This window comes from Orcinus orca, chromosome 5 (genome assembly GCF_937001465.1).
Source record: "Orcinus orca chromosome 5, mOrcOrc1.1, whole genome shotgun sequence".
In the NCBI taxonomy this organism is placed as follows: Eukaryota; Metazoa; Chordata; class Mammalia; order Artiodactyla; family Delphinidae; genus Orcinus; species Orcinus orca.
The window spans coordinates 44,966,970-44,993,554 of record NC_064563.1 but is presented as its reverse complement, the minus strand read 5'-3'; the positions used below and the strand labels follow the sequence as shown (position 1 = coordinate 44,993,554).

The following is a 26,585-nucleotide window of genomic DNA, read 5'->3' as shown; positions in this document are numbered from 1 at the left end:
ACTCCCTATCCCCCCAGTGGAAATGTAGAAAAGGTGAAAACGTCACAGGTTTAAAAAAAAAAAAAAAAAGATTGTTTAGGATGCTTAAAGAAAGGGCAGAACCAGTGGAAGACCCAACAGGAACCTACGGCCCTATGAAAACTTCACAGCAAATTGTGGACCCAGAAGATAAGACAATAAGAAATTCGGGACAGTTCCCAGGGAGAAAGGTGAATCAGCTGAACTCCTGACAACAATCAAGAAATTTCTAAGAACTTCTGTGGAAAAGACTGAACCCATGGAAAACCCAACAGGCACCAACAGACAAAACTCCTAAAGAAAAGGGAAACCAAGTAGAAGACTTGACAGGTCTTCTACAATTTGCAAAACTGTAATACAGTGCGACTCTTCTCACTAACCTCAGGACAACTCCAAAGCAGATATGTGAATGGACAGGTTCCATTCACATTCTACAGGCATGTTCCATTCTACAGGCATGAAGAAACCTAAGAAAATTCCTAAGGCACATGCAGTAGAAAATCTGGCAGACATTACAATACTTAGGGAAACTCCAAATTTTAAAATCTTGTTCCCAGGAAACCCTTAGGAAGGAGTCAGATATATCAGGGGAATTACAAGGAAAACCAAAACATCTGTAGGTTTTTAGATGTGAAAAATACTACTCAAGAAAACCGAGTAATAGAAAAAATATTAGAACATACAGAGTGTACATGTTTTTCAAACAAAAGAAAATGTAGAAGGCCATACAAAACTTTTTCTTCAAACACCAAAAGAGGGACTTCCCTGGTGGTCCAGTGGGTAAGACTCTGCGCTCCCAATACAGGGGGCGCGGGTTCGATCCCTGGTCAGGGAACTAGATCTCTCATGCATGCCACAACTAAGAGTCTGCATGCCACAACTAAGACCCGGTGCAGCCAAAATAAATAGATAGATAATATATTATTAAAAAAATAATAAAACATCAAAAGAAAACCTGGAGACAATAGTTATCAGTACTTGATTGAAAACATCAAGAAAAAAGAAAAATGCAGTTGAAGACTTCTTGGAATGCAAACACTTATGGCAGAATCGAAGCAGAAGACATGCTGTTTGGAAGTGGACTATAGTGGATTTGAGGAAATGTTTGATTCAGTGAACAAAAATAAGGCTGGACCAGGAGATCTCAGTCAAGAAAACTCCTCTTGTAAGCCTTGTGAATATGAAGCTAAAACTAATGCCTCTGAAACTGAAGACATGTAGCCAAAGAACATTCAAGATAGTCAAAGAACAAGATCTATCCTAAGAAACAAAAAAGATTAAAAAAAACTAAACATTTGCCTAGTCAAAAGAGAATGTGCAAAGAGAGATAAATGTAAAGAAATATGAGCTTGATTTTCAAGAAAAGCTGAGTCAGGGAATGTCCCTATATCCCAGACACAGATATAGAACTGATACAGAACTCAAGTCTCAGTTGCTTATATTATCAGAAAAGATTCAGATAGGGCTTCCCTGGTGGCGCAGTGGTTGAGAACCTGCATGCTAATGCAGGGGACACGGGTTCGAGCCCTGGTCTGGGAGGATCCCACATGCCGTGGAGCAACTAGGCCCGTGAGCCACAACTACTGAGCTTGCGCGTCTGGAGCCCGTGCTCCGTAACAAGAGAGGCCGCGATAGTGAGAGGCCTGCGCACCGCAATGAAGAGTGGCCCCTGCTTGCCACAGCTAGAGAAAGCCCTTGCACAGAAAAACGAAGACCCAACACAGCAAAAATAAATAATTAATAAACTCCTACCCCCAACATCTTCTTAAAAAAAAAAAAAAGATTCAGATAAAGAAAGATGAAAAGAATACTGTGAAGTTTCCAAGAGAAAAACTCTGAAGATGGAGCTACGAAACAAAAGACAGAGACTGTAACATCAGAGGAAGAAGTAAAACTGGTGTAAATTTACAGGAATCTGATAGCTTGGCCATTTCAACAAGGGTTATGCACGTGGTGACAAACCAGTGAAGAGTTTGCAAGAGAAAAGTGAAATCTAGAATGAAGAGAAGATACTTTTAATACCCAGGAAAATAATCAAAAATTAATTCTGATGTGGTAAAATCTTTGGTCAATACAGAAGAGAAAATTCACACAAACCAGAATAAAACAGGAGCAAATCTGCAAGATTCTAATCCTTTGTCTGATGAAACAAATGTAGCCAACAAAGAGGCAGCAATAAGACAAAGAGGTAAATAAAGATTTATTGTGTTTGAAATCTGGAAAAAATAAGTCTTTGCTAAAAAGATGCAAAGATTTGATCTCTGCCCCAGTGTGACAGAGAAAATTCTGTAGATAAGAACAAACAGATACGTTTACAGTCATTTAGTGGATGAAAAGGAAAAATTACCTCATTCAAAACTGGAAAACTACAGAAGTCACATGCGAATAGAACACAAAATAAACACTTTGGAAGATACTGTTTTACCAAAAGAAGAAACTTTGTGCAAAAAGCCAAGGCATAACCAGCGTGATATTAAATTCCAGCAAAGATTAACCTGGAGTTCTAAACGATGAGTTTGGGAGAAAACATCTACTGAAAATCTAAAGCAGGATAAGAACAACACACAAAGAAAGAAAATAAGAACTATAAGATATCAAGACAATGCAGGTGCTTAGCTAGGAGGGATAAAAAGTAATACTCTTTAGTTTAAAGGCAAGCCTAAATATCCTCCAGAGAATAATTTTTGCCATAAAATTAAAAGTGAATTCTGTAGGTAAAAGAGAATAAATAAATAAAATTAGGTTCTATATGTATTTAAGTATAATCAAAGTATTGGTTTTATTTGACATTTAATTATTTTATAGGCAAAATTTTAAAAACATAATGAAGACATCCTTTCTACCCCTATGGAAGAAAAGATGTCTTAATTTCTTGCAATTAGCTGGTTACTTGATTTAATCTTTGGTTGACAAAATACTTTCCCTTAGCCTACCACTTATTAGCCTTTTCACCAATGGATGAAAGGAGAATGAATGAAAAAATAAATTGTAAACCAGTGAGGTCAGACATAAACTTGTCAAATATTCTATTATTGATTGGTTGTCTGTAACTTACACTTTTGGAGAGATGGTTAATGCTGGGTTGTTCAAAATAAAACAACTCATTGTTTCTCTTAGTGTGGAAATCCAAATTAATTATGATTCACAAAATTTCTACAAGTCAATACAGAATATAGTATATACTATAATAGTATAGTATATAAAAATATAGTATAAATCTCAACACCACCTCATGTGTATAACATATCAGTTTCAGCTCTGGATTGTCTCCTTTATTAATTCCACTTGAGAGAAACTATATACAAAAAGTACAACATTAAGATACTTACCATATTGCCTTTTAAACTGTTGAGGCCATTTCCTTAATGTTCCCTTTGGCCTTCACAATTGAATCTTGTTTTCCTTATATAGTACACCTCATGCCCTTTGGCATAATTGCCAATGCCATTTTCCATGGCTGAAGCACACCCACATTTGCAGAATGTGGCAATTAATGGCCTCTTAAAACTATCATTATATCTCAAGAAGACATTTTCCTCTTGGTTATGATACTGAACAACACCATTACAAATGGCTTTTAAGCAACTGGTGATTATATATATATATATACACACACGATTTAGAAAATCAATCATGTTTTCTCTCATTCCAGATGGACAGGGCCATTACTTCCCTACTCATGAGAAGTCAATGAAAATAAAAATGTTTGAAATGTTTTAGTACGTGAATTAGTTTGATAACTGAAAACCAGGAGCAAAAGTTCGTTAGTACTGGAGAACCTGGCATTTCCAGGTGGCTTTGTTTAAGATATGGTATGTAGCAGCCCTGCAAAAGATATCAGTCACAGACTATATATCTATATAGATATGTCTGTATCCATATAGCTACATCTGCATTCTATACTATATATAGAATATTAAAAATAAGTAAAATCAGCATCTCATCATGATTTATTTTCAGGTGAAAGAATAAAACTATTATCTACCTTTCTATTTTCTACTAGTTCTATGTAATAAATAACTTCCAGGTGAAATCTATAAAACTGACCACCAAGATATTGCCGTTAGTGCTTTAAAAATGTTTCTATCCAGGTATTCTACTGTTGTGAACACATGGGTTCTGTGTGTATTAATATGGTATGTTACATATGTGTGTGTATTGCCCTGAGATATGTTAATTTATCACTAATAAAAATAGCTTTTCAGGATTCCGCCCCCCCGACAAAATTATGCCTGAACAGAATCATGCTTGGTAAATCAATGAATTACAAGGAAAAAACCAAAGTAAACTCATTTTTTATTGAACTGGGGGATGTGAATAAAAGCTTGTGTGATGTGTAGGAAAAAAACAAGTGTAAAACTTGTTGTAACTTTAAAATTTAGTAGAATTTCATTGCATGATTGGTGTCACATTATAGACATTCTGAATTTTAGGGAGAGAAGTGTTCCATAGCTGGTACAAGGAAAACATCTTGGTTCATATTTTAAGTGTATTTTCACAAGATTTTGTTGTACACTTCTAGATGTTGGTAGTAACAACATAGAGGATATACTTTATATACTGGTACTTGGATATTCAGTTAGATGTTTCAGATATGGGTGAGTTTTTAAAAGTGTCTAAAACAGTGTACCCTCAAAGAATAAATCATTTAAAGGAATAAGGCAACTTTCCGGTTTGTCTGAACAGTGGGTGGTACTGACAGCCACATGCAATTAAAATGTAGTGTTTGAGTAACATTAACATTTGTGATTATTCAATATAATGTGATTTCATTAAATCCTGTACCATTCTCAAAAAAGTTGATATAGTCTCAACTGCTGATGCTTTCGCCAATTCACAGCTTAAAATTGCTTTTAAATGATAAAGACACACATTTCATATTTTAATACATTACCATATAGTCACACATCTAATACAATTTGCACAGAGAAAGATTTTAATGTTTTCTGTTTTAATACACTTCAAATGATTCTCTTTAATGACAGGGTCATTAGCTTTTAGAAGTTTAGAGTAAACCATTCTCTTCTCTTACAATTCAGACATCTTAAGATTTCTTAGAACTGTCAGACTTTTTCAATCAGCTTTAAAAAGTTTAAAGTAATCAAATCATTTTCTTCTAATACAATTCAGATATTTTAAGATTTCTCAGGATTGTCAGAACTTTTCAATCATAAGAACAACTTGTCTAGATACACGTGTGAGGTCCACTGTGTAATTTTTCTCAGTGTAATACTCATCCTTCCCCAAGAGAAACCTTTTGTATTTGTTTTCCTTCTTTTTCTTTCTTGATAATCACAAACTGGAATAATTATATGATATACAATGTGTTTACTGTACACAGACGATATGCATATGTACATTATACATAATGCATTTTAATATATTACTTTATATTACCATTTGCTTAAAGGACATTTCACAGAATGGTAGAACTGATACAACGACACGTTTTTTTCTTTAGATAGGTTGAATCCTTCTGTAGTACCTTACTGCACAATTATGGCTTTAAACAAAAGTCACAAGTCACAACAAATTATTCTTTGTATAATGTTGTGAAGTGTATTCCAAATGGAAAATGGAGGGAAAAGTGCGTGACATCATGCTTCGTGGTATGGCATACATGTATCAATGCTTTTTACATATAACTATGACCTTGACTACATACATAATGTATGGTTATTATAAAAAGTTATATATTATGCCACAGTACTAAAAATAAAATATATTCTTCTTAAATAGTGAAAATAAGGTATCCTTCATGTTTTTAATCACATGTTTTCTCGTTTGACCATGCCTCTTCTTTTTCCCATTGTAAATGAAATAATGTCCAACATTTTATTAAACAGTAATGATAGAGTGTAGACAATTTCTGGGCCATTAAGGCCTAAAAAAGGTGCTAAGATGATTATCTTGTCATTAACTGTGGAGATACCCTCCGAATGCGTTTATTTAATACATGGTAAAAATATAAAAATAAAGGACAAATAAATATAAATATCTTCTCAGTTATTGAAAAATCAAAAGTTCAACTGTACCTTATTACGAGTATGGTCCTGGATACGCGTAATTGCTGCATAAGTACGGCAACTAACCGGATATCACGGCTCTCCCCCCACCGATCTGTGAACTGTGACTATGCTTGGCCAGGAAGACACGGAAGGGTTTTCTTGGGTTCTCCGCAAGGGAGGGATTCGACCATACCTAGGTGCTGCTCTCCCAGACCCGCGCGCATCAGTCTCCAGTCATGGCTCACCTCCTCGCCCTCCGCCCATCCTGGGAGACCTTGACCTGTCCAGGCGAGAGGGAAAGGAGTGGAACTGCGTCCCTCTCGCTTCATCCCTAAAGGTTACTGCCCTTCCCCCGAAGCTCATATGTTCTCTGATTCGGGAAGCAGGCACTTACAAGTGAACTCAAGCCGAGGTGAGGCTTAGGGCGGGGACGTTCTCCAAAGTTGCGCTCTGGCCTCGTCTGCTGTTGTCGCCCCCGCCGCGCTTGCCTAACGTTTCCTTGAACCGAATGAAACGTAGGGAAACTTAACATCCCGGGGGAGGCGGGGGTGGGGATGGCCCCAATCCAGTCTCCGGGCGACAGGCGGGGTCTGAGGCAACTGGCGGCGGCGGCCGCGGCCACCCCGGCCTTGCGTCCCACCCGTAGCCCCCGGCCTGGTTCTGTCCGCGTGGTCCTCGCAAGGCCCCGGGCGCTCAGATGAGCGGGAAGCGGCGCTCGCCGCCGCCGTCGGACTCCCCGGCGCCTCCACCTCGCGGGCGGCCGAGCACCGACACGGGCAACACGACCTCCCCGGGACTGAACTGCTGCAGCCGCATGGACTCCTCGTAGGTTGGCAGGTACTTGACCTCCTCGTAGCTGGGCAGCTGCAGGAAGACCGGCGAGACTACGCGCAGCTCGTGCTCCGAGGCGCAGGAAGGGGCCGAGCGCCCGCCGCCTGCCCGGCCCCGGCCACCGCCTCCACTGTCCAGCAGCGAGTCTTGAGAGCCGGCGGCCGCCTCGTCCCGCAGCAGCGCGGGCGAGTCGTCGTCGTCGTCGTCGGGCGGCCCCGCGGCCCCCGGCTGCCCGGCGCCCCCCGGTGGCCCCGGCCGCGCCTGCCCGCGCGGGTACCTGCGTGGGCTGGGGCAGATGATGCGCTGCAAGAAGTAGCCGATGGCGAAGAGCACCAGCAGGATGAGCAGCCCGGAGAGCTTGCGGACGAACCAGCCCACGTTGTCGAGGAAAGCGTGCAGCGGCAGCTTGCAGCAGCGCACCGCGGTGGCGTTGGCCGCGTCGCAGCAGCGCTCCCGCTCGCCGCACGCCAGCTCCGCGCAGCCCCCGCCGCCCCGCGAGGGCGCCACCAGCGCCAGCGCCAGCAGTAGCAGCAGCGGCAGCAGCGGTGGCGGCGCCGGCGCCACCGACAGGCCCTCGGCCGTGACCCCGGGTCCCCACATGGCCCGCGCGTACCGTTACTAAGGTCCGGGGGCGCGGGGGTATCCGTCTGTCCGCGTGTCCGTCAGTCCCTCCCCGGGCGCTCCGCTCGGGTCCCGCGCGCCGCCTCCCTTGCCTCTGCTACCTGCGGCCGGAGCAGTCCTCACTTGGCCACGCTTGGGCGGAAGGAGGAGCCCGAGGCGCGCCGAGGCTGCGGGAGGCGGCCGCTTCCCGCGCCTGAACAGCCTCCTGAGCTTCTGACCTTAACCCCGCGCGCCCAGCCGCCCAGGCCGGGCGCAGGGCGTCCGGAACCGCCCAAGATGGCAGGGGCAGCCTGCGTGGGGCTGCCGTGGGCATCTTGGCCCCGGCCGGCCGCGCTCTTCCAAGCCCCCCTTGGCACCCTCCGGGGCTGGAAGGGTTAACGCTCTGCGCTAAGCCTGGGAGCCCCCTGATCTTGATTAAGTCGGCCGTCTCGCTCTTCCCCGCCACTCGGGCGGGGGCTCTTGCTCGCGTAGGTGTTTCAGTTTTAAGTGATTGGATTTCCCCAGGAATGTTATTTAAATTGACTTGCGACTGGGATTCGCTTACCATCCTTCTTGTGATCTTTCTGATTAAAAATGGATGATGGCCATTAATGGCTAGCGCAGCCCCGCAGCAGTCCCAGAGCTTGGGGGGGTTGGAGACCGCCGGGTGGTTCTGCTTTCAGGCAGATCCAGGGGCTGAAATCCGGTACCCACAGGAGACCTCCAGAACAGATAGAGAATTCTCCGGAGAGGCTAAGGTCAAAACACCACGGAAGTATTCCCAGAGGGGCAGGGAGGACTCCGCCAAAGTGACCCGAGTTGACGAAGGAGAGAAGGTGTGCATATTTCCCCAGGGGCTCATCCGACAAGCCCCCACTGAGCTCAAGGGACAGCAGGGATTTGGGTTTGGGGTAGAAGGAGGCCTCTTCTCCAGCGTAAGTAACACATCTGTGAAGTGTCAAAGGGGAGTGTAAGTGGTTGGCAACGTTCCTGAGCATTGATCTGCATCTAAAGGGTCTTTTTCAAGGTTACTCTTATTTGCAAAGTTTGCCTTAAAGGGAATCTGTGCTCCCATTTAGCACATGGAGGCAAGTAGTCACCGCTCTGTGGTTAAGCTCCTTGGCACACATGGGAGGGATGGCAGTTACGCGGTCCCTGACACAGGCGCATCTGCTGGGTGGTGGCCTTAGAGCACCAGGAACCTTTGCTTTTATTAAGGCAGACTGAAACAGTCATCTTTGTAGGATTAGGATTTATTAATTCCTTCACCCCTTAAACACTTGACCAAATGGGAAATTCCATAGTCACAGAGAGAAAAAAGTAAAAGCAAAGGAATGATATAGAGACACACAAGGCTCAACGGTAGGTCAGGTTAAAGGCAAAGATTTCTCTCAGAGGAAGTCACACTGTATTTCCCGAATAGCCTTATGGAACAAGGTTAGGGGTGCTGGTTTGATTTAGACAGGTCATTGCCCCGCCTGAATGAAAACATTTGAAATATTTCTGCTGCTGGGAGCTTCTGACTTTGCCTCACACTCCAAAATAATCCTTTCTCCTCCTGGAGAATCTCCAAAGTGTCACTCAGACAAAACTACTTCACGTGAAGCTTAGTTGAGCACAGGTCCTTCTTTCTAAGCTCTCCTAAAGCCACAATATTTCTCTGTGCCATCATCTGTTTCTCTGTAGGGAGGCCTAAAAGCTATTTTGTAAAGACTGACAAGGGGTTTCAAACTGTAGTAAGATAACAGGGTGGAAATGATGCATTTTAAAACAATGAAAATTGTATGATTCTTTCATTCACCCATTCTTTTGCCAAATTTGCATTGAACATTTTCTATATTCAAGGAACTCTGCTAGGTGCTCAGCATTATGGAGAAATAAATGATTCCTCCCGAGCATGGAATAAACCCAGGTCTGCAGTCCTAGCCACTGCTAAATGGAGTACAGTAAAGGAGAGATTCCACAGAGGGAAAGAAATGGCAGTTTCCTCTGTGATCATGGCTTGTTCTTACTTTCCCAAAGGAGGAATAAAATTAATGGGTTTCAAACAGTCTCAAAGATGAAAGCAGTTCACAGATTGAGATGGACTTTGAGTATGAAATTGAAAAAAATGTGAAGACCTCTTTGGGTTTTTATTGTCTGATCTTTTAGGATTTCTGCTAGTCATAGTAGGAGCAATGGCGAAAGTAAAGGGGAAGTTGTACAGTTGATGATGCATAAGTGAAAGTGTCCTGCTTATTGTTATTTTGAAGTTACTTAACAAACAGCATTTAATTTGTATAATTTCTAAACAGAAATTTTAAAAGAGTTAGAATTTGTTTGCAGACCATTAGGACACAGTAGAAAAACAGTATAGATCTTATATAAAATAAAACATTGGCAGAGTTATTTACATGAAAACAAAGAAAAGGATGAGGTCTGCAAAATGAGTATGGAATGGATTTTTATTTGATTTTTTTTCTTTCCAAATTGGTCGTCCCAAAGCATCATCCATTAAAGACCCTCTACAGAAACTGGCGCCTCTTTATTTCTTCTCTGATCTCTCAGTCTCACTTAATTCATTTTTATTTGCAATGTAATTTATTGTGTACAACCTTTTGAAGGAAAGAAGAGAAACTCTATAGCCTTAAAAGTCCCAGAAAAGACATGATATTCACTACTCAGCGTCCTTATTCTTTATATTTGTTTAACACAAAAATAAATGTGTTAGCTCTCAGGAAGTCATAAATTCAAGCCACTTAGTGAGGAAGATGGTATTTAATTCTATGTTCCATAGAATAATTGAAAGATATAGGAAGATCATAATGTAAAAATTAAAAAGAAACCTTATTTTGTTGAAAATTGGCACTAAATTGTGTGTAAATAAGTGTGTGCAAGAGTAAAAAAACAGATGGAAGGGAGATGGGGACTGACTTTTATCCAAAAAGCATGGTCGCTTGGAGTACAGCTTGATAAAAATTAAGAACAATTAATTGCTTTATCTTGCTGTGGTGCTTGATGAATGTTTTTGTTTGTTTGTTTTTGTTTTTTTGGGTTTTTTTTGTGGTACACGGGCCTCTCACTGTTGTGGCCTCTCCCGTTGCGGAGCACAGGCTCCGGACGCGCAGGCTCAGCGGCCATGGCTCACGGGCCCAGCCGCTCCACGGCATGCAGGATCTTCCCGGACTGGGGCACGAACCTGTGTCACTCTGCATCAGCAGGCGGACGCTCAACCACTGCGCCACCAGGGAAGCCCTGAAGAATATTTTTTGAAAAATGTATCTTCCTTGTTATTTACATTCATGTGAATGAATGCCTAATGAGCGATACTTTTCAACATTTTAGAACAGAAGAAAGTAAACAGAACACAACCAAACTGGCTGCTGTTTCACCTGTGCTTCTGGAAGCTGTCCTGATAGCTTGAGAAAGAGTGGGTGGCCCCATCATGCAACTTTCTGTTCTGTCACATGGTGCCTGGTGCAGAAGGGAGTTTCTCTCTGATGTCTGCTGACTGGGAGTTCGTGCCTTTAAACCTGGGAAGCAATAGCTCTGCCCTGTTCTCGTCCCTCCTTAAGGTCTAAACATGGGCAGTTAGGACCTTGTAAACCATCCAGTCTCTAAGAACCCCCTTTTCGGGTGTGCAGCATTTTTCCTTCCTACTAACTTGCCTGCTCATTTTACGGTCTCCCTCAACTTGCAGTATGGTCTCCCTGTGCAACAGTAAATTGAGGGTTTTATGATAAATAGTGTATATTTGCATAAATGGGCCTACCTAGAAATGATCTGTGATCTGAAATATTCTGCTTTGAAGTTCTCTTCAAATCGTATTTCTTTCATCACTCATTTAATAAATATTTATTGAGGACCCACTCTAAACTGGGCATTCTGCTCTGTTCTAGTGACACTATGAAATCAAAGGGTTCCCTGTTTTCAGGGAGCTTGCTGGGGGGAGGGGAGAGAGAAAAACAGACTGCTAATCAGTCAGATTAATGAATCACTAATTCTAGGCGAAGATCAATGATTATAAAGGAGAAATGCAGGGGCTCTGAGTTTTTACGCTGGATGGGGTCCGGACTGGGGTGGGGGTGTCAGCCGGAAAGGTCCCCCTAAGAAAGAGCTCCTTAGGAAAGGACAAGGCTAAGAGAAACGATGTGCTCCAGGCAGAGGAAACTTCATGGGGACCAGTTCCCCAGCTGGGAGGACGCTTCACACGTCATCTCTTATGCTTGGGACAAAGCCTGTGTAATTTCTACCTCCACAGTTGAGACCCTCTCATAGGTTGGCTTTAAGAAGAGTCAAACCATGCCTCACTGTTGTTCAGTTGTAAGCCAAATCCGGTTCCCTGCAGGGTCTGTAACCGGTTGTGTGAATACAGTTACCTCTGCAGTCCTGCTCAGTCTTTTGCTGGAGACCAGGAAAGTTCCAGCACTCTTCTCTGTTTTCTCCACCTCTACTCGCCAGACTTGGAGTGCAGTCTGGCTTTCCTTTCAACTCTATGGGTTGGCAGCTTGCTGACAAAAGGCTTTCTTCAAGCCAAATGCTTGAAGTAGGAGAAAAGTCAAAGTGAGGTGGTTTGTACCTTTTGTTCAATTTAGGCACAAAAGAAAACAGAAATCTTTCTCCCATGCTTGAAGTTAGAAGCAAAAGATTGAGTACATTCAGGCTCTTAGGAGATAATAACATCTATGTTTGTATTTGGCCTTTCAGCTTTCAGAGTACTTGCCCATGCATTGTTTTGTTTTCGCCTTCCTACATTCCTGTGAAATGGGTTGAAGTTATTCTTATCCCTTTTTCCAGGTGAAGAGAGGTTAAAAACATCCCAATCTCAGAGTAAGTTGGTGGCTGCGCTAAAGGTGGGATCCAAGGCTTGTGAATCCAAGTCTGGTTAAAAAGGGTGGGAAGGGCTTCCCTGGTGGCCCAGTGGTTGAGAGTCTGCCTGCCGACGTAGGGGACACGGGTTCGTGCCCCGGTCCGGGAAGATCCCACATGCCGCGGAGCAGCTAGGCCCGTGAGCCATGGCCGCTGAGCCTGCGCGTCCGGAGCCTGTGCTCCGCAACGGGAGAGGCCACAACAGTGAGAGGCCCGCGTACCGCAAAAAAAAAAAAAAAAGGGTGGGAAGACTCTCACTTCCTCACTGACTTGGGCCGGGCCAAAAGGACCCCTGAGGTGAGGCACTTGTGTTCCCTCTGACAACTTCGGGTGCATTAAGAGGCCATTTACATGGAAAATAGAGCTAGACTCTATTCCAGACCATGAATGTGAGATTCTTCTGAGGACGGAAAGCTTTTATTTCTGTCACTTTTGTGGCCACTTTCTGTAACCCGTTAGTAACGGTTTAGGTAATAATGTGATAGGTCAGCTATTTTTGTAAGCATTTCTGAAAACAAAAAAATAAATTCCCTTCATTATTTTACATTCTTTACACATGAACTAAGCCATCTAATGCGCATCAATATGCTAATGGTACATGCTGGAGAAAATAAGTATATACTGGGTTCTAAAATGCAAAATGAATATATGACATTATTTATCAATGACCTAACTTTCTCTATTTAATTTTGCTTTATTACAATTTATCAGTTAATTTCTCATGGCAAACGTTCCTTTTTATTGCTGGAAATATAAAAATCAGACCATAAATGTTGTGAGAGATATTTAATGAGGCCAAGAAGATCTGAAATTAGAATTGCAGTTATATCAGCTGAATGAATTTCTTTCTCACTCATACTTTTTAAAATGGTCACATTGTTAAAGTTAGAATATATCTGTCAGTAGACTGAGGTACCAGCCAAATGCTCGCACTGGCAGACAAATCACATAGCATGAAATTATTTCATAATGAAATAATTTCATCAGGATGAAGTAATTTCATAAGGTGAAACATTTTTATGCTCCATTATTTTAACTCGAAACTAGTAATATACTCTGCCTCCCTTTCATTACAAAGAAAAATTGGTTGTTAATACCTCCTTCTGAATATTCTCTGTAGAACTGGATGGAACGTGAGATGCCTGTTGTTGCTCAGGATCCTGCCCAGGACCACACAGTTACAGGGCAACAGGACCAGGCGCACTGACTCTGTGCTGCCCGTTAGTCCCCGGGCAGGGCTGTGGTCCGTCTACCCACTGCCCTGCTTCGAATGTTAAATGGCATGGAATAACTGTCTTCCAAGACACTTGCCTTAAAAGATTGTGAATATAGCCCAATATCCAAAATTTCCCTTAACAATTTTCATTTATGCAGATCTACATTTATGTAGATTTATGCAATGATGAATTTTTAAACAGCCTTTTGGGTATAATCTTAAATGTCCTTTTCATTTTGATTTTCTACTTCTTTCCTTCCTACACCCTTTACTTCAATAAATGACTACCTGAGACAGCGGCCAAGCCCCCTGCTTTAGAGATGTTATCTTTTTTTTTTTTTTGGATGCCAATAAAACTTTATTTGTAAAAACAGGCACCGGTCCTAATTTGGCCCAAGGGTCATATTTTGCAGACCTCCATCCTAAAGCATATGTAAAAAATCTCTATATTTACTCTCCTCCAAAATCATAGAGCAGCCTTAGAAAGCTTTAAACCTGATCACCCCTCTTGGCTTCCCATGCTACTGTTGTCTGGTATCTTTTCCCTTTGGCTGTGCCCTCCACCAGGAATTCTCTTTTCCCACCGCTGTAGGTCAAAACCATGTAAGAAACAGCTCCAGTGTCACTTCCTCTCCAAAATGTATACTACTCATCCCCAAATCCACTGTCCCCAGCTAGAAGTTATCTCTTTCTTCTCAGAATCCCTAACATCATCTCTCATTTGTGGCAATTCTCATTTTCGACCTCATATTTCAGGTGGTTGTGTATATATCTTAATCCTGGGGTTTCTAGAAATCCATTCACGGCAGTAGGCTTTGTGTCTGGGCCCCTGTAGAATAGTGGTTTCCATCTCTCTGTGGACTGGCACCATTTTGACTAGTACTTTGGGAAGCTCACCTGGAGGGTTCCCCGGCTCACACACTACCTTCCCCCCATTGCTATGTTGTCTGAATGTTAACTCCTGCCTGCTTTCCTGTACACTATTAGAAATTCATGAAGCGATGTTCTCAAATGTTCCTGTCAGCACACCATCTTCCTATAGTCCCGATTTGCTGTTAGGTCACTCTTCTTACTTCCTGCAGCAAGGTTTATCCTGCTGACCACAAGTCACAGCACCCTCTCTGTTCATCATTCCCTGGGACAGGCATCACCATGCACGCGTGGTGCTCAGCTGGGACAAAATGGATCAATCAGAGCTGGGAGCATTATCTATGAAGAGCTTACAGCGCTCCATGGCCACACCATTTAGGAATCTCTGCCTTGGCAACTTGAACATCATAGGTGCTAAATGCATTTTTATGGAATTAATTTTTTTTTTTTTTTTTTTTGCGGTACACTGGCCTCTCACTGCTGTGGCCTCTCCCATTGCGGAGCACAGGCTCCGGACGCGCAGGCTCAGCGGCCATGGCTCACGGGCCCAGCCGCTCCACGGCATGTGGGATCCTCCCGGACCGGGGCACGAACCCACGTCCCCTGCATCAGCAGGCGGACTCTCAACCACTGCGCCACCAGGCAAGCCCTTATGGAATTAATTTACCTAAGTGTATGACTTCATATTTTCAACATGTAGCCCTCTCTTGAGTAACAATACCATGGTTTTGCTACCTACAGAATGAAGTATTTTACTTATGTATTCTTTCAAGCAGAAAGAGGATTTTCCCCTTGTTAGAGTGACTGGAGATTTAGAGAACAAGCTTTTATTTACCCAGTGATTTGCCTCTTGAAGCCCATTAGCTCCAGCTACTGGAAGACACAATTTTCACATTTTAACTGTTAATACCTGGGCCAGTCTTGGGCATTTTAACTTTTAGATCCATTCTTCAGCAGTTACAGCTCTGCCCTGTATCATAGGAGGGCTGATCCCTAGAGGATACCTTTCCCTGTTATTGGGATTCTGGCAGGGTTCAGCCAGTGGGAGGTTGGAGTGGGGATAAAGGGAGAAGCTAGTGGGGGGGGCTCTGGCAGCTCTTTCAAGGCTCCCATAGGTCTGTGGAGGGCAACCCCACTCCCCAGGGTGCCGTAGGAACACTTCCCGTTTCCCACTGTTGCTCATGCCCGGGCTGCGCTACCATCTCCTGGGGGTTTCTTAGCTCTTCCTGTGTAACCGGTCACTTGTATTTAATTGCTTCTGTTTTAAGTGCTCAGAATGGTTTGTTTTTCTGGTTGGACCTTGACTGTTACAGTGCCCCTGAACCACCTTCTCCAGTTCTAGGGACGCAAAGATGACAAATTACATGATTCCTCTGATTGTATAGATTGAAGGGAGTAGTGTTTGCCACTCTGTTGCCTAAGACTGGCACCCATCCATGTGGAAAAGTTGGCCTCAATTGCAAGTGACAGTAGACAGTGTTAGTACTGCTCTGTGACCTTGGGCACCTAATCTCTGGGTCTGCATTTCCTCATCTGCAAAATAAAGGGTATAATAATACCTACCCCATAGAGTTGTTGTGAGGATTAAATGAACGAACACATATAGAGTGCTTAGAACACTGCTTGGCACATAGAAAGCTCTATATAAGTGTTAACTATTATTATTTACTAAAAAGAGCTCATTATCTTTTCTTGCCTGTTAGTTTAATTCTGAAAATGGTGAAGTACAAAGCTAATTTGTTTTAGGGTTATCATGAGTTTATTAGATTTGTAACTTGTCTTCCTGAATCAGCCAAAGACAAATGGAACCCATTAACGTTGCAGAATTTAATATTTGGCCTGAGCCTTATCATTGGCAACGCTGTAAGAATTAGCCGCATAAATTTGTTACTGCATTTGAAAATGGTTGGAAGCATCGTGTCGCCTATGAAATTCTCCCTTTTGAATGATTTCATTTAGAATTCAGTCCAAAAAAGCCTTGTTTCCTTATGAACTTGTCAAAGCTTTCTCCTTTTTCATCATGGTTATTATGCAAATGGCCATGAATCACTTTTGGTTTTGGTTGCTGGGGAGTTCAGAACTAAATTTAAAGTTTAGTTATAACATTTGTGCTGGTTCCCGCCCCCTCATATTTATGTTTCTACTTTAATATGGCCTCGGTTTTCTAATTCAACTTACTTTTTGTTTGAGTCCATTCATATTTTGCCATTTGTATAAGCGTTATGAGTTATAGCAAATTCTTTGTGGAATAAGAAGTGACATAAATAAATAACACTAAATTTAAGTTAACACAACATTGTAAATCAACTATACTTCAATAAAATAAATTTTAAAAAAAGAAATTAATCTTAAGGTAAAAAATGATATTTGTAGGTAGCTGGACTTCTCAGCACGGCCCATCTTGGGAAGTTGAAGTGGTTTGGTCACATGCCTCAGTCATTTTTATTTCAGAATCAATTATAATAGACTGCCAAAGTCTTACAGAGCATGAATTCTGTGGAATGTTATTGTCATTTGGAAAAAGGATTTTGTGGTCAAGTAAGTTTGAGAAATGCCCAGTCACAGAAAATCATGTGAGTTTCACTGCTTACAGGATTTTTCAGAGCCTTTAATTTGTTAAGGTACGTTGTGATTCTCTAAGAGGAAGCAATATAAAGTAGCATTTTCCCAACTTGCATGATCAAGAAACTCTCTCCACACTCCTAAGCTGCCATTTTTTTTTTCTTTAGTTGAAACTCCAGTTAATATTTTGAGGAGTTAGGGTTCTCTTATATAGACTAATTTCCCGTAGACTGGGTTTTCCCTGCATAATTTAGGCAAGTACCACTTTTTAAATAAGTCTACAAGAAAATAGAGCTGTTCACCGTCAACTAAGAGCATTCCTTAGAATCAGGAATCTTGAAGATTTCTTAAAAATTCATCTTATTGTAATAATAAAAGCAGATTCTTTGGAAGTAAATGCACATTTTTATTGCTGGGGCCTTGATGTTTCTGCTTAAAACCTACTAGTTTGGACAGAAATATAAAATCAATGACCATGTCACTAATGTGACATATAAACTGTTCAATATCATGGAGCCATAATTTAGTTTTAGACAGAGTCAGTTTAAAAATAAGTCTAAGAGGGACTTCCCTGGTGGTCCAGTGGTTAAGACTCCATGCTACCAATGCAGAGGGTGCATGTTTGATCCCTGGTCAGGGAACTAAGATTCCACATGCCATGTGGCATGGCCAAAAAAAAAACAAACCTAAAAATGAGTCTAAGAATAGAGTTAAAAGGATCAAGCTGTGAATATAAGAATTTTTTAAATGACGTGCTTGGCATATAAAAGTAATTACTTTTTTTTAAACATCTTTTTTTTTTTTTTTTTTTTTGCGGTACGCGGGCCTCTCACTGCCATGGCCTCTCCCGCTGCGGAGCACAGGCTCCGGACGCGCAGGCTCAGCGGCCATGGCTCACGGGCCCAGCTGCTCCGCGGCATGTGGGATCCTCCCGGACCAGGGCACGAACCCGCGTTCCCTGCATCGGCAGGCGGACTCCCAACCACTGCGCCACCAGGGAAGCCCTTTTTTAAACATCTTTATTGGAGTATAATTGCTTTACAATGGTGTGTTAGTTTCTGCTTTACAACAAAGTAAATCAGCTATACATATAAATATATCCCCATATCCCCTCCCTCTTGCGACTCCCTCCCACCCTCCCTATCCCACCCCTCTAGGTGGTCACAAAGCACCAAGCTGATCTCCCTGTGCTATGCGGCTGCTTCCCACTAACTATCTATTTTACGTTTGGTAGAGCATATATGTCCATGCCACTCTCTCACTTCGTCCCAGCTTACCCTTCCCCCTCCCCGTGTCCTCAAGTCCATTCTCTATGTCTGTGTCTTTATTCCTGTCCTGCTCCTAAAAAGTAATTGCTTTTGAGCACTTTTCCATATACAAACCTCAAACACAAGGCATAATTTTATTAAGATTGACAAGGCTAATCTATAATTAAAGCAGTTCAGAAAGACATTTAACAGTGATTTACTTTTTCTTAAAGCTGAACAAAACGGATCCTGTTAAGTGGAACAATCTAATTAAATACAGAATTCTGGCTGCCTGTCTTTGGTTCCAGAGAGTATAGTGGTGCTGGCTCCAGAATTCTACATTCCTCTGTTTATGTGGACGTTTATTCCCAGAGAGCCCCTCTTCCAGCATGGTTTTCCTACCATAACCAGAGTCAAAAAGCTAACAGAAATACAACAGCATTTGTTTCATGCTTAACTTTTACAAAATGCTTGCACATATATCATCTTGTTCATTTTAACAAGATGGATCAGAAAAGTGTTAGTAGGGACAATTATGCTGCATGGTTAGGAATTTAAGCCATGGAATCAGACAGACCTGCTTTTAAATCTGGCTCTACCACTAGTTCTGGAACCTCGGGCAAGTCACCTCATCGCTCCAAGCCTCAGTTTCCTCCTCTATAAAATGGGAGTAATAATAGAATCTAATTTCTAAGGTTATGTGATGCTTAAATGAGTTAATCCAAAGTGCTTAGTGCAGAGTAAATGCTCATTAAGTACATTATTTTAGATAATGTAGAAGAAAGTGAGATTCAAGAGAGTGACTTGTTCAAAGTTGCAGAAAAAGGAAGAGCTACGGTTTAAACTCTGATCTTTTATTCCTAGGAGGGAAACCAGAAGAGCTCTGTGCTTGCAGATGGCTGCCTGTCTGGTGAGCTCTCTGCTGCCCTTAACAAGGCTCTAGCACATGACCTACCATAGCGTTAGTAGACAGGGTGTGTGGGGTGGTTGAAAGTGCACGCGTTTTAGAATTAGGCAGACAGGAGTTCAAATCCAAGTGCTGCCACTGGTTTGCCCAATTAGCTCAGTGAAATTGTGATAATAATACCTCTTTTCAGGATCATTGTGAGAATTCAGTGAGATGATGTATATAAAGTGGCTGGTACATGATAAGCTCTCAATAGAGGTTGGTCATTGTTCAGAAGTGATGTGGAGTTTTGGTGGGGGCGGGGGGGAGCTCTGCATCAATCTGGAAAGAATAAGAATGGCCCCAGTCCTCGCCCAAAGGGGTGGAGATATAAACGTGAATTTTATTCCCTCTACTCAGATATAAAGAAAGAGATAGAAAGGCTTCTCATCCCCATTATTTTTTAACAATCTTGTTTATAAACTTTATCTGCATAATCCAAAATAAAATATTAAAGCCCCTTAACAGGCTCTTAGAAGTAACATTTTGGCAAGCTCTTCTGAGCGTGTCTCTGCATCTTGGGTTTTGTATTACAGTAAGTCAATATATACTTCTAGATATAATTTAAAGTTTACACTTAAATACTAGATGCTTAAAAGAACATCAGAGAGTGGAATATTAAATATTGCCCCACTGATGTTTGATATTAACTACTGTCACTGGAGTAATATAAGCATTTAGGTGTTACAAAAGTGATATCTTGAATTCTGTGAGCCTGACAAGGAGGTTAAGGAGCAGAAGCAGGATGTACTCCCCTGGGGAGAAGGGGACAGCTTTACTAAAGAGGGGAAATGTAAGCTGAAGCTTGAATGAGGAGTTGGGACAGAAAAAGACACTAAGAACTGTGGGTCATTATAATGTAAAGTGTGTATAACAGTTCTTATAGTCTAATGATTTAGAACAAATGCATGTGTAATGGATTAAATGTTTGTGTCACCCCAAATTCATATGCTGAAATCCTAACCTCCAGTGTGTGTGAAGATATCTGGAGACAAAGCCTTTGGGAGGTAGTTAGGTCATAAGGGTGGAGCCCTCATGAATGGGATTAGTGCCCTTTTAAAAGGGACCTCAGAGAGCTCTCTGCTCTCCTTCTGCCGTGTGAGGATAAAATGAGAAGGCAATCTGCAACCCTGAAGAGGGCCTTCATCAGAACCTCACCATGCTGGCACACTGATCTTGGACTTCCCAGCTTCTGGAACGGTAAGAAATAAATTTCTGTTGTTTATAATATACCCAGGCTATGGTACTTTGTTATAGCAGCCCAAACTGACTAAGAGAGCAAGAGCCTGAGAATACATATAACTATAAAATTGATAGGCAATTCAGTTTTCCCCAGGTCTATGGCAATAATCATGTTTCCCTGCCTCTTGCCTGTCCTCCCCTCCTCCACCCCCTGGTATAAAAGTAAGGCATCCAGGGGCTTCCCTGGTGGCGCAGTGGTTGAGAGTCCGCCTGCCGATGCAGGGGGCACGGGTTCGTGCCCCGGTCCGGGAAGATCCCACATGCCGCGGAGCGGCTGGGCCCGTGAGCCATGGCCGCTGAGCCTGCGCGTCCGGAGCCTGTGCTCCGCAATGGGAGAGGCCACAACAGTGAGAGGCCCGCGTACCGCAAAAAAAAAAAAAAAAAAAAAGTAAGGCATCCAAATTCTTTCAACATTGTGGTAGATTTTATTTTCCAAAGACAAGTGACCCAATATATATATATATTCCATCTCACACGCTCTTACGATGTGACATTAATATGCTTCCATCAAGAGGTGCGGTATACGGTCCCTCCCCTTGAACCAACAGAACACAGCAGAGGTGGCTCTGGATGATTTCCAAGGCTAGGTCATACAAGGTAACATGGCTCCACCCAGCTCTGTCTCTTGCAACACTCACTCTTGGAACCATGCTCAGGCCACCTGGAGAAGCATCATGTGGATGCTCCAGCTGACTGTCCTCACAGAGCCCCCAGCAGCAGCAGCAGCAGCCACCAGACATGTGAAGGAGTGAGGCTTTAGTGATTCTAGTTCCTGGCCTTTGCGTCTCCAGCCAAGGCTCTGGACTTCGAGGAGCAGAACCAAGCCAGCCTTGCTGTGCCCCATTTGAATTTCTGATCTGTAGGAACTATAGGAGATAATACATGCTTATTGTTGTCCTAAGCCTCTGAGTTTTGGGATGATTTACTCCACGGCCATACTAATCAGAGCAAATGTCTCTCCCCAGTTATTTCTGTGAATCCCTGGGGGTGTTTCCGTTGTGTCACGAACAGTTCTTCTCAGGCTGTTCAGCTATGTTTCCTGGGCAAAAGTTGCTGCTCAAGAAGCTGTGCAAAGCACGATGCCTCACTATCGTCACTACTGCTAGGGCGCTGGTGTGATTAGACCAGGTTAGGCTCACTTTGGAAACTTCACATGGACCTGGAGAATCTTGATTAGTTGTTTGAAATTAGTGGAGAGAAGATGAAAAACCATTACCTAAAAGAGGAATAACATGTGCCATGATTTGGTGGTTTAGGCATGTATGTATAAGTGCCCTTCTGTGTACTTTCGGATACGTAATTGGTTGCGTGCTGGAGGTGGGGTAGGGGGATTCAGTGGCACTGGGAGGCTGGTGAAGTTCCACTTAGGGGTACAAACCACAGGCAATGTTATCCTTTTGGCTGGTGCCCATTCAGTCACTGGATCTTAGCCTGCACACTCCACAGGCCCCATCCTTCTGGGGACCCTCCAGGGAAACTCTAGAGAATGTGCTTTGAGTTACAAAAGGAGCCAGAAGATCCAATATACGTTTTAGCAAGAGGAGCTAGGAATCTACCACCGCTTCTGTAATAGACTGATTCAAAGGGGAAACACCTAGAATTTTGACTGTAAGTAACAGGAAACCTGAAGAAATGGTGGCTTAAACAAATAAGTGTTGTTGCTCTTATTTATTACCTCATGTAAAAGAAATCCTGTGGGAGGCAGCACAGAGCTGATATGCAGTCCTGTGATGTTATCCTGTTGCCTCATGGTTACAAACATCAACTCTGCCTCCAGACATCACTTCTGAGTTCCAGGCAGGAGGAAAAAGAAGGGCAAAACATAAAAAATATATGCAAATAAAGAAAAATAAAGTATATTCTAGCTGTGGCTGCTATTGCCTTAAGGAGCTTTCCTAGAAGCTCTACCTGAACAATTCTATTTATACCACATTGGTGAGGATGAGTTATGTATCCATCCACCGCTAGTTGGAAGGGATCTGGGATATACAGTTGAGTAGTTGGGTACATTCTGCTCAAACCAAAATTGGGGGTCTGGTGGTTTAAAAAAGTGTCTAGGGCTTCCCTGGTGGCACAGTGGTTAAGAATCCGCCTGCCAATGCAGGGGACACAGGTTTGAGCCCTGGTCTGGGAAGATCCCACATGCCGCGGAGCAACTAAGCCCGTGCACCACAACTACTGAGCCCACGCTCTAAAGCCCGTGCCCTGCAACAAGAGAAGCCACTGCAATAAGAAGCCCGCGCACCGCAACGAAGAGTAGCCCCCACTCACCGCATCTAGAGAAAGCCTGCGTGCAACAACGAAGACCCAACACAGCCAAAAATAAATAAGTAAGTAAATAAATAAACAAATTTATTTTAAAAGAAAGCGTCTATCACATGGGGTTTGCAGTCTCCCGAGTATGTCACATTCCTGGGGCAGATGTTAGAGAGGCTACAAGGTATGCTAGAAAAAAGCATTGGCCTGGGGTCCAAAGGACTTAAACCAGGCACTGCTGTGTGATATTGGGTAAAAGACTCACTTTCTCCGGGCCTCATTGTCCCTACCTTTAAGAGTTACATATCATTGGGGAGGGGATATATGTATACATATAGCTGATTCACTTCATTGTACAGCAGAAACTAACACAACTTTGTAAAACAATTATACTCCAATTAAAAATAAATAAATAAAATAACTGTAAAGTGTAAAATGTCCAGTACAACAGCTGGACGTAGGACACTTGCAAACAAATTAGTTCCTCTTTATTTCCCCTTCCTCACAAGGGTCTCTAAAGGATCTTAGTGAGGACCTTCAGAGCCCAGACCAGTCAGACTCTCCCAAGTTGCTCAGGTCCTTTTGCACAAGCAGGGAGTAAACCTCCCAACCTCCCTCGACCAGAATGAGGGCCCCAGGGAGCCTGAACACCACCCCTCCCCCACCCCATGCCAGGAGAGACTTGCAGCCAGACTACAGATATCACTGCATTGACTGTCCTGCCACCCCTTTTCTGAAGAAGTCCAAGCATGTGCAGGCATTTTGGGGGTGCCCCATGAACAGTTCTGTGTACAAAGAGGTGCTTAACTTAGATGGTTAACATCTTTCCTTAGTCCTAGGATGTGGGCTACGTGGAATACAGGGTAAGAGTGGTCAGTTGGTGAGAGGTTACAGGCCTTGAAGAGTTTCTTATGACAATGGAAGCCATTTACGTGATGATATGATTAGATGGGTGCTTGAGTGATTTGGGAACCCAGGCTCCTTTCACCTTAGGTTCCTTCACCCTCACTTTACCTGCTTATTTGCCTAAAGCCAGTGGTGGGGGAAAGAGCTGGAAGATCCTGTGTGGGTGGTTCTTGTGGGCCAGCCCTGGAAGTAATGTACATTCGTTGACTAGCAATCAGTTGCATGGCTACGTCTTACTGCAAGAGAGGCTGGGAAGTGCAATCCAGCTGTGTACACGGGATTGACAGGAGGAAATGGTGATCAGCTAGTTGGTATCTGCCATGGAGATGAGAACAAAGACCAGGTCAAAGAGATAGCTATTTTTTTTTTAAGGTGGTGGGTTTTTAAAAAATTAATTAATTAATTAATTTTTGGCTGCATTGGGTCTTCGTTGCTGAGCACGGGCTTTCTTTTTAGTTGCGGCAAGTGGGAGCTACTCTTTGTTGTGGTGGCTTCTCTTGTTGCGGAGCTCGGGCTCTAGGCATGCAGACTTCAGTAGTTGTGGCATGCGGGCTCTGTAGCTGTGGCTCACGGGCTTAGTTGTTCCGCGGCATGTGGGGTCTTCCCGGACCAGGGATCGAACCCATGTCCCCTGCATTGGCAGGTGGATTCTTAACCACTGCACCACCAGGGAAGTCTAAAGAGATAGCTTTTGACTAATAAAACCTTAGGGCCAGAATGGATTCTTAAAGTCATGTAGACCATTCCCCTTATTTTGAACTTAGCTCCATTACAAATCAAGGCAACAAGCTTTAGACACTGTGGGAGACCCAAAGAGGAGCACAATGCCCCTGTCCCTGCCCTGAAGGAGCACACAGTGTGGGGTGGAGGAAGAGGCAGTGGCAGGTGTGTTTATATGATATATAAGGCAGATGGATGGTGCCAGACGACAGGGAGCCTTTCAGAGTGGTTAAGTCAAGGATTAGTGATATATACGTGTGAAGGTGGTACTATAAAGCTAGGAGCAGTTAATAAGCATGAGCTTTATTTATTTATTTATTTTATTGAAGCATAGTTGATTTACAATGTTGTGTTAGTTTCTGCTGTACAGCAAAGTGACTCAGTTATATATATATATATATGTGCATTCTTTTTTTATATATTCTTTTCTATTATGGTTTATCATAGGATACTGAATATAGTTCTCTGTTCCATACAGTAGGTAGGATCTTGTTTATCCATTCCATGTATAAAAGCTTTCATCTGCTAACCCCATCCTCCCACCCCATCCTTCCCCCGTCCCCTTTCCCCTTGGCAACCACAAGTCTGTTCTCTGTGTCCGTAAACATGAGCTTTAGACACATGGTTCTTAAAGCATGGTCCCTGGACCAATAGCATCAGGCTCAGTTGGGAACTTATTAGAATTGCAAATTCTTAGGCCCCTTTCCAGATCTACTGACTGAGGAACCTGCGGGGTGGGGCCCAGCAACCTGTGTTTTATCAAGCCCTCCACGGGATTCTAATACATAAAATTTGCAAACCAGTGCTTCAGAGCATATCAGCTCTGCAGAGTTTTTTTTTTTGATGTTCAGACCTGTAAAACATCCTAGACTATGAAGGTTTTATCCATTCTTCCCAAGTTTATTCCAACTGTGTAAGTGCATTTCATAATCAAATATCAATAGCATCTGAAACCTGAAGAAATTCCATGAAGTTATATGGGTGTATTTTCAACAATTTTTCAAACTGTTATTTATTATTAGTATGGTATTTTGGGGGGTCATGAAAGCATGTAAATCTAAACATCAGTGCTTAATTGCATGATTGGTCCTTGATGGTTTGTACACTTGCTATCTCATTTGGAATGAGCCATGGCTCATAGACTCTTCACTGTGTGCAATAGCAGTGGTAGCAGGGAAACAACTAACCATCCATCGACCTTGGTCACTGTTTGAGGTCAGAAGGGCCCATTTCTTCAATGGATTTCACTGCACATCACACCCTTGCCCAAATTTATTGTCAGAACAGAGGTCAGAGGGCAGTGCCATGGCAGGGGGGTGCTGAGTCTTTGGTGGGGAGGTGCTAACAGCATTGCTGGATTGGGGGAAGTGGTAGCTTTTCTGAGAGGCAAGGAGGTGCTGGGAGGTGTGAGAACCTCGCTTCTCAGTCCCACTTCTGCCACCACTAACTCTGAGACACTGCTGGTTTCCATTTCTATAAAATGAGAGAGCCAGGTTTGTCTGTGGTTCTTAACTTCTTTGGAGCCATGGTCCCCTTGGGAATCTCTGGAAGCTAGGACTCTTCGTCCCAGAAATATGTCCATGTACATATATACCCCCAGGTCCACAGGCAAACCCTGGATTAGATGGTCTTTCCAAGCCATTCCAGCCCTAGTCTTGTTGAAAGTTCTGATGCTTCTATGAACTATGTGGAAAGGAAAAGTCCATTACTTAAATTCTGGAGATTAAGAAATTTTGCCATCCTTCATGACTCTGTGGCTGCTTAAGTCACATGCTGTAAAGAGCACCTTTCATCTAGTTTAATTAATCTAGTTAATTAAATTACCCTGATTTGGTAAATGGTTAGTCTCCAGATAGAGAAACGAGCAACTCATTCTCAGCCTCTGGATTCCAAAAAAGGCCAAGAGTTCATTCTTTATTTAGAAAGTTAAAATAAAAGTTTTACATTTTAAGTTTTCATTTTTGACAGTGTTAGATAGGAAGCAGCCAATCAGAACTCTGGAGCTATCCGGCAGTAATTATCCTTCATCTGCTAATTTCTAAGCAGGAAAAATATGATTAAAATGAATTTCCACACAGCTGTTGATTAGGCATAATGGCAAAGTAATCATCGTAAAGCTAATAATCAGAGCAGAGCTAACATTTGGAAAGTTATTGTTGAGTAACCAGAAGGCTATAAAAGCCAAAGATGACATCCAACTAACTAGAAAATTACACAAACCGCCACACACTTTTTTGTCTGTAATTCAACATCAGTTAAACAGAGAAAACTAAAATCAGTTAATTACATCAGTTTTGAGGTCAACTTGCAACAGC

The 26,585-nt window shown here is 42.8% G+C and overlaps 1 protein-coding gene across 1 annotated transcript; it reads right to left on the bottom strand.

The window, feature by feature from the left end:
- Positions 1–6,578: 6,578 nt before the first annotated feature.
- Positions 6,579–7,910, bottom strand: C5H3orf80 (chromosome 5 C3orf80 homolog). Its single transcript, XM_049710525.1, has one exon. The coding sequence runs from the start codon at positions 7,455–7,457 to the stop codon at positions 6,720–6,722; it is 738 nt and encodes a 245-aa protein (XP_049566482.1). The 5' UTR covers positions 7,458–7,910; the 3' UTR covers positions 6,579–6,719.
- Between the last annotated feature and the right edge of the window lie 18,675 nt (positions 7,911–26,585).

What these genes read in the sequence shown, in the direction of transcription:
- C5H3orf80 (XM_049710525.1), bottom strand. Translation starts at nt 7,457, where the DNA reads ATGTGGGGACCCGGGGTCACGGCCGAGGGCCTGTCGGTGGCGCCGGCG.